At 48.6% G+C, this 13,852-nt stretch overlaps 1 protein-coding gene across 5 annotated transcripts in view; it reads right to left on the bottom strand.

Annotated features, from left to right (window-relative positions):
* The window catches only part of GATB (glutamyl-tRNA amidotransferase subunit B), a 78,106-nt gene that overhangs the window by 36,023 nt on the left and 28,231 nt on the right, over positions 1-13,852 (bottom strand). For 4 of the 5 annotated variants that reach the window (XR_451673.2, XM_007189410.2, XM_007189407.2 and 1 more), the window contains exons 3-5: positions 10,457-10,570; positions 7,892-8,090; positions 7,358-7,480 (exon numbers count right to left, since the gene is read on the bottom strand). Coding sequence is in view for 4 of the 5 variants with exons in the window: in XM_007189410.2 (XP_007189472.1) it covers positions 7,358-7,480; positions 7,892-8,090; positions 10,457-10,570 (436 nt within the window). In the remaining variant the exon portion in view is untranslated. The remainder of the gene's footprint in view (positions 1-7,357; positions 7,481-7,891; positions 8,091-10,456; positions 10,571-13,852) is intronic. The other variant, XM_057546676.1, reaches the window with a different exon arrangement.

The raw sequence follows: 13,852 nt of genomic DNA on the forward strand, positions 1-13,852 counted from the left end.
GAAGTCCCAACGACTCCTGATATCATCAGACTCTTGGTCTAGGAACCCTGCGGCATCCTTTGCTGCTCTGTTTTCTTGGCCCTTTGTAGTCTGACTAGGTCCTGTCAGTTCCTTCCCCCAAACATCCCTCAGAGCTGTCACTTCCTCTCCATTCCCATGGCTGCCATCCTTGCCTGAGCACCCGCATCCCATCCTGACCTTCAACTCAGTGACCCCTCCTGGTCCAGCCCCCCCCCACCCCCAGCTCGGCTCCAGCCACATCCTGCTACAGGACGGTTGCATCACTCCCAGCGCTTGACCAAGTGCACAGCTGGCTCCCACTGGGTCATCCCACCTCCTCTGCTTGGTATGCAAGAGCCCTCGTCTGGTCTTGACTGATGCACCCCGCATTTCCTGCTGCTCATTCCCTGAGAAAGCCTCCTCCCTTCAGGGGAGCTTCTGTCTGCTCGCTGGTTCCCACAGGCCCTCGTCATCACCGGTACTGTCCCTCCTTCAACCTCGGCTCATCCTTCGAGGTCCCACATAGGCGGTACCACCTTCTCCTCCTGGAAACCCTCATCAGTAGGCCGGCCTCCACTGGTGGCTCCTCGGAGCTATCAGAATACATGCAATCAGTAGAGCACATGATTGTAGTCTATTCTGAATTAGTCTTTTCTTTGAGACCAGATGGAAGGCCCTTGGGAATGGAGCCCAGATTTAAAACTCCCACCCCTCGTGCCTTCCCAAAGACATCACTCCTTCAGTTCTCTCGTCTCTCCCACACCACTCCTTAACTCTCTTCCTCAGCATTCCCTCTATGCATGTGTATCCATAATCAACAGTATTTCTCACTAGAAACAAAACCCAAAGACCCACCCCCTTGAACCCAGTTCTCTCTCCATCATTCTGCTGTTATTGCTCTGCTTTCCTTTTCAGCAAATCCTCTCAAACAAGTATTGCTTGTTTGTTGGCGTCTCATCTCTGTGAGCTCACCTCCCATTTACTCCTACACCCACGTCAGCCTGGCTTCTGTCCCCACCTCTTTGCAAAATGCCTCGTCAAAGTTACCATCAACCCCTGGCTGCCAAATCCCACGGACGCAGGACACGCTGTGTCTTCCCCTCACTGGATACGCCGGCCCTTGGCGGCATGTGACCTACCAACCAACGCTTCCTCCCTGAAACATCTTCCTCCCTCGGCTGCTGTGACCTTACTCACCCTTAGCTGCCCCCTACCTCCTGGACACTTTCCATGTCCGTGTCATTTGTCCCTATCCAGACTCAGGACTGTCTTCTTTACCTGCACTCTCTCTGTAAATGCATATGGTTTTAAACACCATCCAAGTTCTGATAACTCCTGAATTTCTCTCTTCAGCCAAAACCCTACTCTGAACACCATCCACACTGACCTCTACGCCTACTTCATCTCCACGTGGAGGTGGTCCAGGCATTTCAGTTTCCGAAACTAAAGGATCTGCCCCTGCAACACAGGCCCCTTTGTCCTCATCTTCCCAGTGTCAGCAAATGGCACCGCCACCTTGTTCCTCAAGCGCCCTTGACTTCTTCTGGCCTCTTTGCCTTCTACACCAGCCTGTTAACAAAAATCCTGTTATTTCTAAAAACCACCTCGAATCCACCCATCTTGCTCTCTCCATCCTCACCGACACCAGCCCTGTCCACAACAGCACCATCCCCCACCTGAACTACTGCCAAAGCTTCGGAGCTGGGCTCTGCTGCTACTCACACCCTTCTGAAACCCACGTTCCACGGAGCAGCCGCGGCGGTTTTCCAAAACGTTAATCCGACTATGTCGTTCCTTGGCTTAAAAGCCCTTCCCTGACCTCCCACTGCACTTGGAATGAAATCCAAACTTCTTATCATTGTTGGTGATCTAGCCCTCGCAGACCTTTTCAGTCTTACCTGAGGCCACATTCCCCTGCTCCTTGTGCTTTCCCTACCGTCGTCGTCTTCTGCCACCTGTGTTACCTCCAAGCACACTCTACGTTTTCCTCACCTCAGGGACTTTGCTTTGGCTCTTTCCTGGATGCTCATCCTCTAGCTCCCTGGGGCTGGGGCCTCGGGTCATTCTCCAGAGGCCCTCACCATCCAATGTATTCTTTATCAGGGCACCCTCTGTATTTCCATAAAGCACTTATCACTGTAACTACTTTGTTCTATTTGTTAATGTATTTGTCTCCCTCATGAATACAATATTTCCTCTAGGTAGCAGGAACAATGTCCTTTTCACTGCTCTGTTCAGAACCTAGAGCTGCCTCTGGCACATGGTAATTGTTTGATAAATTCATACCTTGGTATTTTCCTGAGCCACGAGTAAGCTGACTGGTCTCACAGTAGGTTCCCGACAAGTTCTAAAGTTCTGTCTGAATAGGACTAATCTACTGAATCCTATGAAAGGCCCATTCAGCTCAAAGGAAAACTTCCCAAGTATGCTGAGCTCTGCCCAGCCAAACCTCGATACTTGGAGAGAACTTTTTTTGAGCCCTGAGAACCCTGAATTGGACCTCTCCTGCTTTTAAAAATAAAACCATCTTTCACAATTTCGACTTTTAATTTGGAAAAGGAATAAAAGCATGAGTTTCAGTCTCTCCCAGAGAAGACCACACTCCATAGATGTCTGAGGGGACTCATTTAGTGTCCTGCAGTGTTGAAAGACAGTTCACTTCCCTGGATTCAAGTACAGTATCCAACACTCACAAAAGGCATTTACCCAGTGAAGACAAAATACCTTTTAAACAAATTAAGGTAAATTGCCTCAAGTCCACAAAAGCCTCACAGTCACGTTCGCTTCAATGAATTCTCCAACACTGGGGGAGGGCCTTCACAAGAACGTTATCAAGCTCAATTTCCACCCTCTAGAACTAGAGATTTGTAACAGCAAAACGAAAAAACTGTACTACTGAGCACAGTGATATGGTGCAGTCACATTTTTTTTTTTAAACATATTCACACATCAGAAATATAACATCAGGGCAGAAAACTGTTTCTGTAAACAGCAGGGGCCTGAAGATTTAGTGAGAAAGTCTATTAAGCTGTCTCATTCTGATCACTGAATACCCTCCAGAACTTAAATAACAGGGTTTGACAAAAAATAAAGTAAAATAAATAATGTGGCTCAATTTTATCCAACATATATCACAAAGTTTATTTATCCACAATGAGTGGTGATTCTGTGAATGTAATACTACTTATTATTGTTAATAGAAGCACCTGACATTTCATGAGCACAGGCTATTTATTTGTCAGGACCTGTGATACGTTTTATGCACACTACCACGTTCTTTCCCTACAACAGAGCTTTAATGACACATCCACTCAGACGTCCTTTAGGCAATTCACACTTGACACTTCCAGGACGGTATTCCAGGTTTTCTTCCACAAGGCCAGTCCTCGTGTGCTCTTCCCACCCTGCTGCCCCAACTCTGTTTGATGACTTGGATGACTTCCTCTCCTCTTTGGCTTCTTCCTTTCTCTTTCCATATACAATTATTTAGGGACTCGTTTCACAAGTGTGGAAAGGGAGCTCAGAGAAGTCAAATACCTCGCCCAGTTTCTATAACTAGAAGCGGTAGGAAAGGATTCCAACGCAGGTCTGGGCCTGCGGTGTCCTCAGCACTCACACTCTGCTAACCCAGCTCTCAAGGTTGTTTTTTTTTTTTTTTTAATTTATTTATTTATTTTATTTATTTATTTTTGGCTGCGTTGGGTCTTCCTTGCTGCGTGCGTGCTTTCTCTAGTTGCGGCGAGCAGGGGTACTCTTCGTTGCAGTGCGAGGGCTTCTCATTGCGTTGGCTTCTCTTGTTGCAGAGCACGGGCTCTAGGCACTCGGGCTTCTGTAGTGTGGCACGTGGGCTCAGTAGTTGTGGCTCGCGGGCTCTAGAGTGCAGGCTCAGTAGTTATGGCGCACGGGCTTCGTTGCTCCACGGCATGTGGGAACTTCCCGGACCAGGGCTTGAACCCTTGTCCCCTGCGTTGGCAGGCGGATTCTTAACCACTGCGCCACCAGGGAAGCCCTCAAGGTTGTTATCTACAGCAGCGGAGACACTGTCATGGCTGGCACTAGGAAGTGGGGTGACAGTGCTTACAAAGGAAGGCGTCCTGAAGTCAGACACACCTGGGCTCGGGCACCTCCTGTGCACCTTGGCCAAATAACCCAACCTCTGGAAGCCTCAACTCCTCACCTGTACAGTAGGCACAGTAATACCCATCTCTCAGGAATGTCATAAAGTTTAAATGAGACAATAAATTAATTTTAAAAATGCTTATTGAACTGATGAGCACATACTCGATGTTCAAACCGGCAGATATTACAACCTTGGAAACATTTAGTGTATCTATATACTTTGGTACACATTCAACTCAGCAGACTGCTTTGAGGATCTCAACAGTGGCAAACATCCTGAGAAGGAAGTGACTTCTGGAACCCAAGCTGAGCTAGTCCAAGCTCATTAGCAAAACTATCAGGAACTCACTGAAGCACAGCCCGGAGCAGTTTAAGTTTCATTCCAAAAGCACGCTGGGGGTCCACTGGTGCTCTCCAGGGCAGCCTTCGGTTGGTTCCCAGGCTGCATTCTCCAATGGCGACACAGTGGCCTATGGTGGTGGGACAGAAGGATGGGAAAGGGGCCTGGGCTGATAAAGTGCTGAGAGCATCAAAAGCCGGACCCCTGCAGACTCCAGGCAGACCTTCACTACCCAGAGCACTTCAGGACAACCTCAGCCACTCTGCTGCTGTGCTGGGGGCAAAGCTGTCTGATTTGTATTTAAAAGCAACAAAAAGTGTCAAAACAAATGAGATTTAATGAAGCCTCTCAGCTGTCACTGCCTGATGAGTTCTCGCTGTTATGGTTTATCTCTTGGCAAGGACCCGATGGGACTATTTCTCAGCTAACAGGTGGCCTGTTTATTATTCCATAGGTTTGGTAGGAATCACAGTTATTTTGAAGAAGAATGGAATAATAAAACTTTTTTAAAGCAACAGGGCATAAATGGATAACCATCAAATCTGCCCATATTTCATTTCTGTTCTGTGGGTAAAAAGACAGCATGAGCCATAAATCTACAATGGAGAATTCTCTTGCTCTAACACAGAGCACTCCACTCAAACTCACGTGGCTGGCTGTGTTTTTCCAGACTTTAGCTTAAAGAAGAGAGCAAACTGGCAAGTTCCATCTCCAGATTCAACTTGTACCAGGGCTTTGATGTTACAATTTGTTGCCCATTAGATGTCCTATGTGACAAATGTGGCATTACAAATTCCGAAGTCCCTTTGTAACATGTGAATAAATGTGTGACAAAATGGTCGGTAAATGGTATGATAAACCGACAGGGAGATGAATCATCCCCACCAATGGTACTTAGCGGCACCCTCTGTGACCATGTTCAGTGGTTAATTTTTTGTGTCAACTTGACTGGGCCAAGGGATGCTCTGATATTTGGTTAAACGTTATTTTGGGTGTGTCTGTAAGGGTGTTGCTGAATGAGATGAACATTCAAGTTGATATACTGAGTAAAGCAGATTGCCTGCTCACTGCGGGTGAGCCTCATTCAATCCGCTGAAAACCAGAATAGAGCAAAAGGCAGAGTGGGGGTGAAGCCAAGCAGGACCCTGCGGGGCTCCTGGACATGGAAGCCTTTCTGTGTCCCTGTTTCTTGTTTGTAGAGACCAGACTCCAGCCTCCATGACCTTCCCTGAATTCCAAAGGGCAGGTTCAAACAGTTGATAATCAAGGAAGGGAGGGGATGCAGAGACAAGGGAGAAGCAGCCCAGAAACAATAGTGCAGCCTTGGGGCAGGGTCCTGGTGCCCCCTCAAGGGATACACATAACACTATCTTTACAGAACTAAAACCTCCAACAAATGGAAGATGTTAATGACCTGATGAAGCATTCTTCATTCCAGAGAGAAGGTCATGATGTGATAGCCTCAAGAACCACAGAAGCTCATCAGGAGACCAGATTAAAGGAATGCAGGCCCTGTACACACCCTGATCCTTACCAGCAACCCAGCCCTTGAACCACTGCTATAAAACTCCTCACCAAATCCCCCTGGGTTGGGACACACAGTTTTGAGGGCATGAGTCCACTGTGTCCCCCTCCGCCTGGCAAAGGAGTAAAGCTGTTCTTTTCTACTTCACCCCAAACTCTGTCTCTGAGATTCGATTTGGCACCAGCGCACAGAGGCCGAGCTTTCGGCATCGGGGGAATTTGCTGTCTCTGCCTGACTGCCTTGGATCGGGGATACTGGTCTTGTCTTGGACTCTGGCTCAGACTGGAACTTACGTCCTCGGCTCTCCTGATTCTCAGGCCTTCAGTCCTGGGCTGGAACTATACTATTGACTCTCCTGCTGCTTGATGACTACAGATCTTAGGGATGCCTCAGCCTCCACAGTCACATGAGCCAATTCCTTATAATAAATCTCTTTACATGTCACAAGTGCGTGCACACACACACTCTATTTGTTCTGTTTCCCTGGAAAACCCTAACACACCACTGTACTGAGAGATGGAATCACCACTGTAGATGCAGAACCTGCACCCTTTTTCCACGCTGTCAGGGAGTGCTCTGTGAGTGGCAGACGTTTTTTAAAAGCCCCTGGGAACAGAAAATAGGGGAAAACCACGGAAGAGACGAGCATTCAGGGATGTAAGGGCCGGCAAAGTAGTGCTAGGAAAGGCTCATGAAGAAACTGAGTTTGACCAAAACTTGTGATCTTTGTATCCAACTTGCAAACACTTAAAATGTAGAGTTTCCTTGATCCCAAGTTTTCACATTGTTTCTTCTGTTTAATTCCCTAGTATATTTCTATTGAATTTCAGACTTTAGCTCAAAGTTAAAGTTTTGTGAAATCATAACCTTGGTTTGTAGTCGATTCAATTTGGCTTCAGCTTGCCTGGATGAAAATTCTATAAAAGGCGGAAAGAGACCCAGAGGAAAAGCATCCAGTAGCAATGAAGCACTGCCCACACAGAACTCACAAACTAAGAGCTACTCTGTATAAACACAGGGCCTTCTGAGGACGATGAAGCTGTTCAAACACATTATTTTATTAATTCTCACAACGTCCTGATGCAAGAGGCCAGGAGGACACCTCCAGTCCCTGGACTCCTAATCTCACACTCTTGGGCTCAGCACCTCTGCAGGGCCGCTGTTTGTGTGTTTATTTTTGGTCAGGGGCTCAGAAAAAAATCCAAGGAAAATTCTAAGGAAAAAACCCCAAAACCCTGAGGTAGAAAAGGCTGAGGAAAGGATGCAAACAACCCCACCGTAGCTGCTGCAGAGAATAAGACTCCAGTGAGGAGAGAGCCCGGGAGTGGAAAGGGAGATGGGCAAGAGGGGGGCACTGCTTCTGTGGCTGCTACCTGCCATGTTCGCCTGGCTGGTCCCCAGGGCCTGAAGAATCAGCTGTAGCTCCCTGATGGCTGCGGCCGCCTCTTCTCCACAGGACATGTCAGGCTCCAGGACCACTTCCAGAAGGCCGACCCCTACCAAAGAGAGGCAGAGTCAGTCTGACTGGAGCTCTCCAGTCTGACCCGCAGATACATCAGGCTAAAACTTAGGAAAACCCTGCAGCACTGACAGGCCCTGAATCGTTTCTTTTTCCCCTCACTTTTGGATTTTTAACTTTGGTTCTTTTCTTTCAATGTCTGCTTCAGATGTCAAGCTGCTGGGTCTGCGACTAGGCGGCGATGCTGTCTCGTTTTAGGGGTGGGTTAGTTGCAAGCGCATAGAAAGCACAGTCCTAGCCCGGCTCTCTCATCAGCTCTGCCAACACCAACGCTGATATTCTGATCGCCATCTGCCAGGCTCCGGGGCCTGTCTCCTCAGTTGGTTTGGGAAAACTCTGGAGGGGAAGGGAAGTGGCAGGAAGGGAAATGGGAACTCTCCAAGCCTACCCGCTCTGTTCAAATCAATGAGCGTCTGGGACCGCAGGTTGTCATGGAGGCTTTTGCCGCTGTCCTGTTCCAGCTGGATCTGCTTGACCCCCACTGTCCTGGTGACCATCTGACTCCACCTCTGCCCCACACAGACGCTGTACGCCAAGCTCCCGTTCACGGCGATCGGCAGCCTCTGCTGGGTAATCTGGTAGCCGGCCTGCACGCAAATGTGAGCCAGAGTCACTTGTCTGTAGGTCAAAGCTGGGAACTAGTTGATCATTCCTTTTAATGTCATAAAACTACAGGCTTACTTAAAACCACAACAGAACAGAAAAGGAAAAAAGGAAAAGGAGACACAAATCGGTTTATGTGCTGCGGCCGTAATTTAGCCTGGCCTCTTCTGGCTTCTCTGGATGCCCCTTTCCCCATCCCTGCACCCACACCCCCAATAATGAAGCAGTCAAAAACATGGATCCTATCTTCCCTAGGGAGTACCATTTTGGGGAATAACAATAATCTCTCTGTCTGAAGCCTCTAAGAAAAGAACGTATTGTTTCCACTAAGCTCATTAGCTCAGCCCTGCATCTGATTACTGGGCTCCTGACAGACCCTCTTATTGGAAGTGCTGGCTAAGCATCCTGCCATCTACTCTCAGCACAGCTAACACCAGTTGCTAGTGTGGTGAAGCTGGATTCATTCCTGCTTTTTGAGCTCACCAATCATGTCAGCTGCCCTCCCTGACCCGACTTCCCTTGTTCCTCAAGCCAGAAAATGCTGTGACACTCACGCCCGGCTAATGGAAAGCACGGAGTACTAAAATACTGATGGATATTGCCAGAGCTCCCTTCGCCACCTTCTAAGTGGGGAGGAAGAATTACTTTCAAATGCGCACGTGCATCAACACACACTAAAGAGAAGGCAGGTCAGGACGGGGAACTGGGGAAGAACAGAGAATGACACTGACACAGTGAGTGTCCCCTGACACTGTTCTCGGTACTTCACACCATTTAATCCTCAAGACAACCCTAGGAAGGAGCTACAGGGCAGGGAGGGGTGAAAGGCCTTGCCCAAAGCCACAGAGCTAGTAAGTATCAATGTCGGGATCTGAACTCAGACGGTCTGACTCAGAGTCTGCGCTCCTAGCTACCCGGCCGGCATTGTTCAAACTTTAGCTGCATTGGAACCATCCGGTAGAGTGGTCAAATCAAAGATCTCTTGGCTCCATCTGAAGCGTTTCTGACTGCACGTCTGGGGTGGCACCTGGGAATTTATGTCTAACACGTTCCTAGGAGATGCTGATGCTAGTGGCCTAGAGAACACACTGTGAGAACCACTGCATTAGGTCAATTTGCTCTCTGTGCTGAGACAGGAAGTCTCAATCTGTGAAAATTAAACTCTGGGCAGGGCTGCCAAATAAAATACAGATGCTTGGTGAAATTGGAATAATTTGAATACATTGTTTATTCAGATAAAATTGAATTTTTTTTTAGTATAAGTGTGTCTGTCTCATGTAATATTTGGCAACACGACCTCCAGATTATCTGAGCTACCTGGGCCAGAAAAACCAGAAAGCCAGAGTTAATAAAACATCTCATTTTAGTCACATATTGCTAAGTCTCCCACCTGAACCAAACACGTTATCACTCTTAAAAGATGAGAAAAATGCAGTTTAATTCTCTCCACCCTACCAAGCAGTAGAATTTACTACAAGGCTGGCAGCCAGAGGGAAAAAGCAGCAGCAGTTGGAGAATTCAGGTTCCAGCTGTATTTTTTATTTAATTCTACTCCTGCCCTCACCTGCTGAAAACAGCTCACACCCGTCTTCAGTTCAGAGAGAATAACGTGAAGCAATATCATCACTACTGATTTCCTAAGCCTCAAGAAGGGCCACACTTACCATCAGAGGCTCAGAGCAAATCAAACATTATTTTGGGAAACCCACTTGGCATTACAGTTTTGGTTCAGTTCAGTATTATGAAAAATTGGCTCTAGTTCCCACTGGCTTTCCTCTTAAAGAAAAAAAACCTTTCTAATTTTAAGGAAAAAGCAGGTTAATATTGGGTTTACTGCTCGACCAATTACTGCCGTCCGTCCAGGCTTCTGGTTCACGTTTCCGCTTGCTCTTGCCCGCTTACTCAGCGCTTGGGGACGACACGCATGTCTGCAGACGAGCCGGTCCTGTTACTGGGACCTCCAACCTAACAGAGGGACGCCTCGCTCTCTCTCCAGAGCCACAGGATGCACTGGCTGCTGCGTCAGCCACGGAAGTAGCTTCTGTCCTAACGGCAATTAGCACCAAAGTCCACAGCTGGGCTGAGCCTGAGAGCGCGGGCTGCTTCCCCTCCGCAGTCAGTTGCGAGCGAGCCGCCAGAAGCACGAGGCTCCGCCAGAGCCGGCGATCAGGACCCTGGCATCCAATCTAGTCAACGGCGGGGGGCACTGGCTTCATCAGGCCGGGCAGGGCCTCCCGCCGGGATGGACGGAGCTCTGGCTGAAGACGCACTCAGCCCCCTCCCGCGGCTAAGCCCCGGCTCCGGGTGGGTGGACAGACGGATGGACGGACGGAGGGCAGAGCTTACTCACAGGGAGGTCTGCGTAGAAGTAGTGCTTCCGGTCAAACAAGGACTTCCTGTTGATGTGGCAGTCCAGGGCCAGGCCGGTCATCACGGCCGCTTCCACACACCGCCTGTTGAGGACCTGGGGGGACAGAACACGTGGCTCCTCTCAGACCCACCTTCTGAACAAACGCTCCTCCGCCTGCGGATATCCTCCCTGAATCTGGCCATCCGGCCCTTCGATGGGCATCAGCTCTGGTTCTGTGTGGGCAGCTCGGCTTACAAGCCGACTCAGTGTATCTGGAGTCGGGGAAAGTTTATATAAAAAAGGAGATGTGTGCGGTGGTGGGTCCCCCTGGGCACCTAGTAACTGCCACATCGGGGGTCCTTCCCCCCTACCCATACCTGACACGACATCAAAGTTAACAGGGAAGGTCCCAGAAAAGCTCAGCAGAGTGGTTACTACAGGAAATAAACTTAATCTCACTGCCTTTGCTAGAAGAACAAGGAGCTGCTCAGAACACACAGGAGGCACCGATTCCCGAGAGGAGGATCTGAGAAGCAGCTCCCCAAACAACCTCGGTGAGGTTGGGAGACACTGTGACACAGAAAGAATGAACCTCTGGAAACGACAGAACTGCAGCCATCTCCTCAAGGGCTGGGAAATGCCGCACTCCTGCCTCCTAGTCTCGGTCCAGGCCTGGCCGACTCCCTGGAAGTGGAGGCTGAGCGTGCCCCCTCCCCTCCCCAAGCTGCTGGTCCCTCCAGGGCTCCTGGGGCTCCTGGGCTCCTTCTGGATCCCACCCCGTCCCACTTTCAGGAGCAAAAGACCAAGAAAGGGCTAGCCAACTTTCTGGCCCCAAGGGACGTAAACAGCTCTTAGCACTTTGGCGGGGTGGGTAGGTGGCTGGAATGAGGTAGACAACTAGAGATAAGGAGAAAGAACAGTCAGTTCTGGAGTCAGGTCCAGACCCCACTTCCGCTGTGTAGATGTACAGCTGTGGGGCTGGAAGCCTCAGTTTCCTCACCTCTGAGACAGGGGTTCAATGTCTACCTTGCCGAGGGGACAAAGTCACAGCTGGCAAATCTACTGCACAGCAGGAATTCAATAAATGGTTCATTTTCCCCACACCTCTTCGGGGAAAGTTTTGAGGACATTATGCTTGCTGATGAAACATATTTCTATTTTTTATTAGACTATTTATGATGTCCTTTAGTGTATTTAGTATGTTATTATCTACGTAGGGCTTTCCAGTTAAGCTTTTTCACATCCGCCGTTTTATTTCAGCCCCACAGCAACCCTGTAAAGAGGGAGTTTGTATTATTCCAATATGTCAGAAAAAGAAAAACCTAAGACCCAGAGAGACCAAGAGACTCACTGGAATCTCGGATCAGAAAGTGTTAAAACCAGCTCGAGAGTCCGCAAGTGCCCTCGTCCAGAGGGTGACAAACAGAATCCCTGTGGTGCAGGGACCAGGCACCCAGACACAGGCAGGACTTGCTGATCAAACAGGCAGATTTTAAAAACAAACCTGTACAAGAAAATGTAAGAGGCGTCTCTACTCACTGCAACATACAACCCCCAAAAGAACAAGCCGACAGCAAACCTCCCTCCTAATAACATCATCACACGCCTGGTTTTGGAAACCGGGTCACAAAACGGAGCCGTCTCACAGCTTCCATTTGCAGCTCTTCCTTCTGGGCCAAATGATACTGTCAGCTCTGCAGTTATAATGGTTTTCACGATAAGATGTGTGTGCGGCGTGAACAGGATGCTCTAATTATTGATGTTTTTCACTTGTTAATGTTTGGCATTTTACTGAACAGTTGTTACTGCAATACAAACAGAGCTGGTGGAAAATCCTGCCAAATCCAAGCCTGAAAATCTGACCCGGGGCAAGGCACACGAGAACCTGAAGCTGGGGTCCCGGCCCCGAACCCCACTCATCCGGGGCTGGGCCGCGGCATGGGTGAGCTCGGAAACTGCCCGACTGGCTGTCTGTCCAGTTCTTGCTTTGTCACTCCCACTGTTTTCTAACCACTGCTTCCTCTCTCATCTCTGTCCAGTCTGCCCCTTTGGGGCCAACCTGCTTCCTTCTAGGCATGAAGAGAGCCCAGGTCTGTTTTGCTTGCTAATTTCTGAGTGTGCATTGCTAATAAACACCCCTCACCTGGTGCTGTGCGGGAGTGAAGTCGTGGATGATCACAGACTCTCACTGTCCCCGCATGCACATGAGTACACGAGCACTTGATAAACCATCAATTTCCAAAGAATAAGAATTCAGAAAAACACACAAACATTACAGCAATATTGAATATACTTTCATCTTTTTTTGATGATTTAGACGGCTTGGAGCACTTCAGGGTCAGAATTATAAGCATCAATCATCACCACACTACAGTTGCACAGAAGGGCTAGTAAATAGAGAGTGCCAGTTAAAGGAATGCCAAGAAAAAAGAATTTATTACGATCCTAGTCAAGCTGCTTGTGACAGATGGAGGTCCAGGTCAGCATGTTCTGAGGAGAGGATGCAGAATTGGAAAATTCAACTGGGGCTGTCTTTATTCCAAAAAATGTCTTCAGTGTCTACACAATACTAGGCTTTAGGAATGCAGAGGGACATAGGGCTCCGGTGCTGGCCTCAATGAATGTGCACTGAGGACATAAACCTGCCGGCACATCCTACATCCTCTGCAAGTTCATCTTCCACGTGAGGATGATCCTGCTAAAAATGCAAATCTTATGGCATTCTGTTGCCTAAAATCATTCAGCAGCCCCCACGTCCACATGATAAAGGCCAAGCTCTTACACAGTCTAGCTCCAGCCTCCATTTTCAATTTTATCTCCAGTAACACATCCCCCCACCCAACCCCACCCCACGGTCCAGTTCTGTACAAACCATGCTGATCGCTGACTTGCCCTATTCTTATTCACAGTCTACTGAGATGTCACCAAGTCTGTGCAACTTTCCTTACGCTTCTTCCTATGTACCTCTCTGACCTTCTACACGCTTCCATTTGTGCTTGTATCACAGTGGATTAGATGTGTTTACATATATTTCCACTAAACTAAGTTTCATGCGAACGGGAATTGTCTTTTCAGCCTTGGACCCCTGGAGCCTCAAACAGAACTGAAAGGCAGTGGTGCTCAATGTGTGCTGAACTCAAATGAGGAGGGAGGTGACGGGTATCCAGGGAGGGTCTCAGAGAGGCAGTGATGCCTCACTCTCCTCCAAGGTGTTACCTGCCACCTGCTGGCCTTCAGACTTATTTCTGGAAGTGCCCTGAAGTGATGACCAATCACGTATGATATGATCAGAGAGGTAACTCAAAAACTCCAAAGACTAACTTGTCCTGAAGAAGCCTGTTACAGAATTTTCTTTGCAATTAACATAAAGTGACTACAAAGGAGCTCACGGCTAAC

This window comes from Balaenoptera acutorostrata, chromosome 5 (assembly GCF_949987535.1).
Source record: "Balaenoptera acutorostrata chromosome 5, mBalAcu1.1, whole genome shotgun sequence".
Lineage (NCBI taxonomy): Eukaryota > Metazoa > Chordata > Mammalia > Artiodactyla > Balaenopteridae > Balaenoptera > Balaenoptera acutorostrata.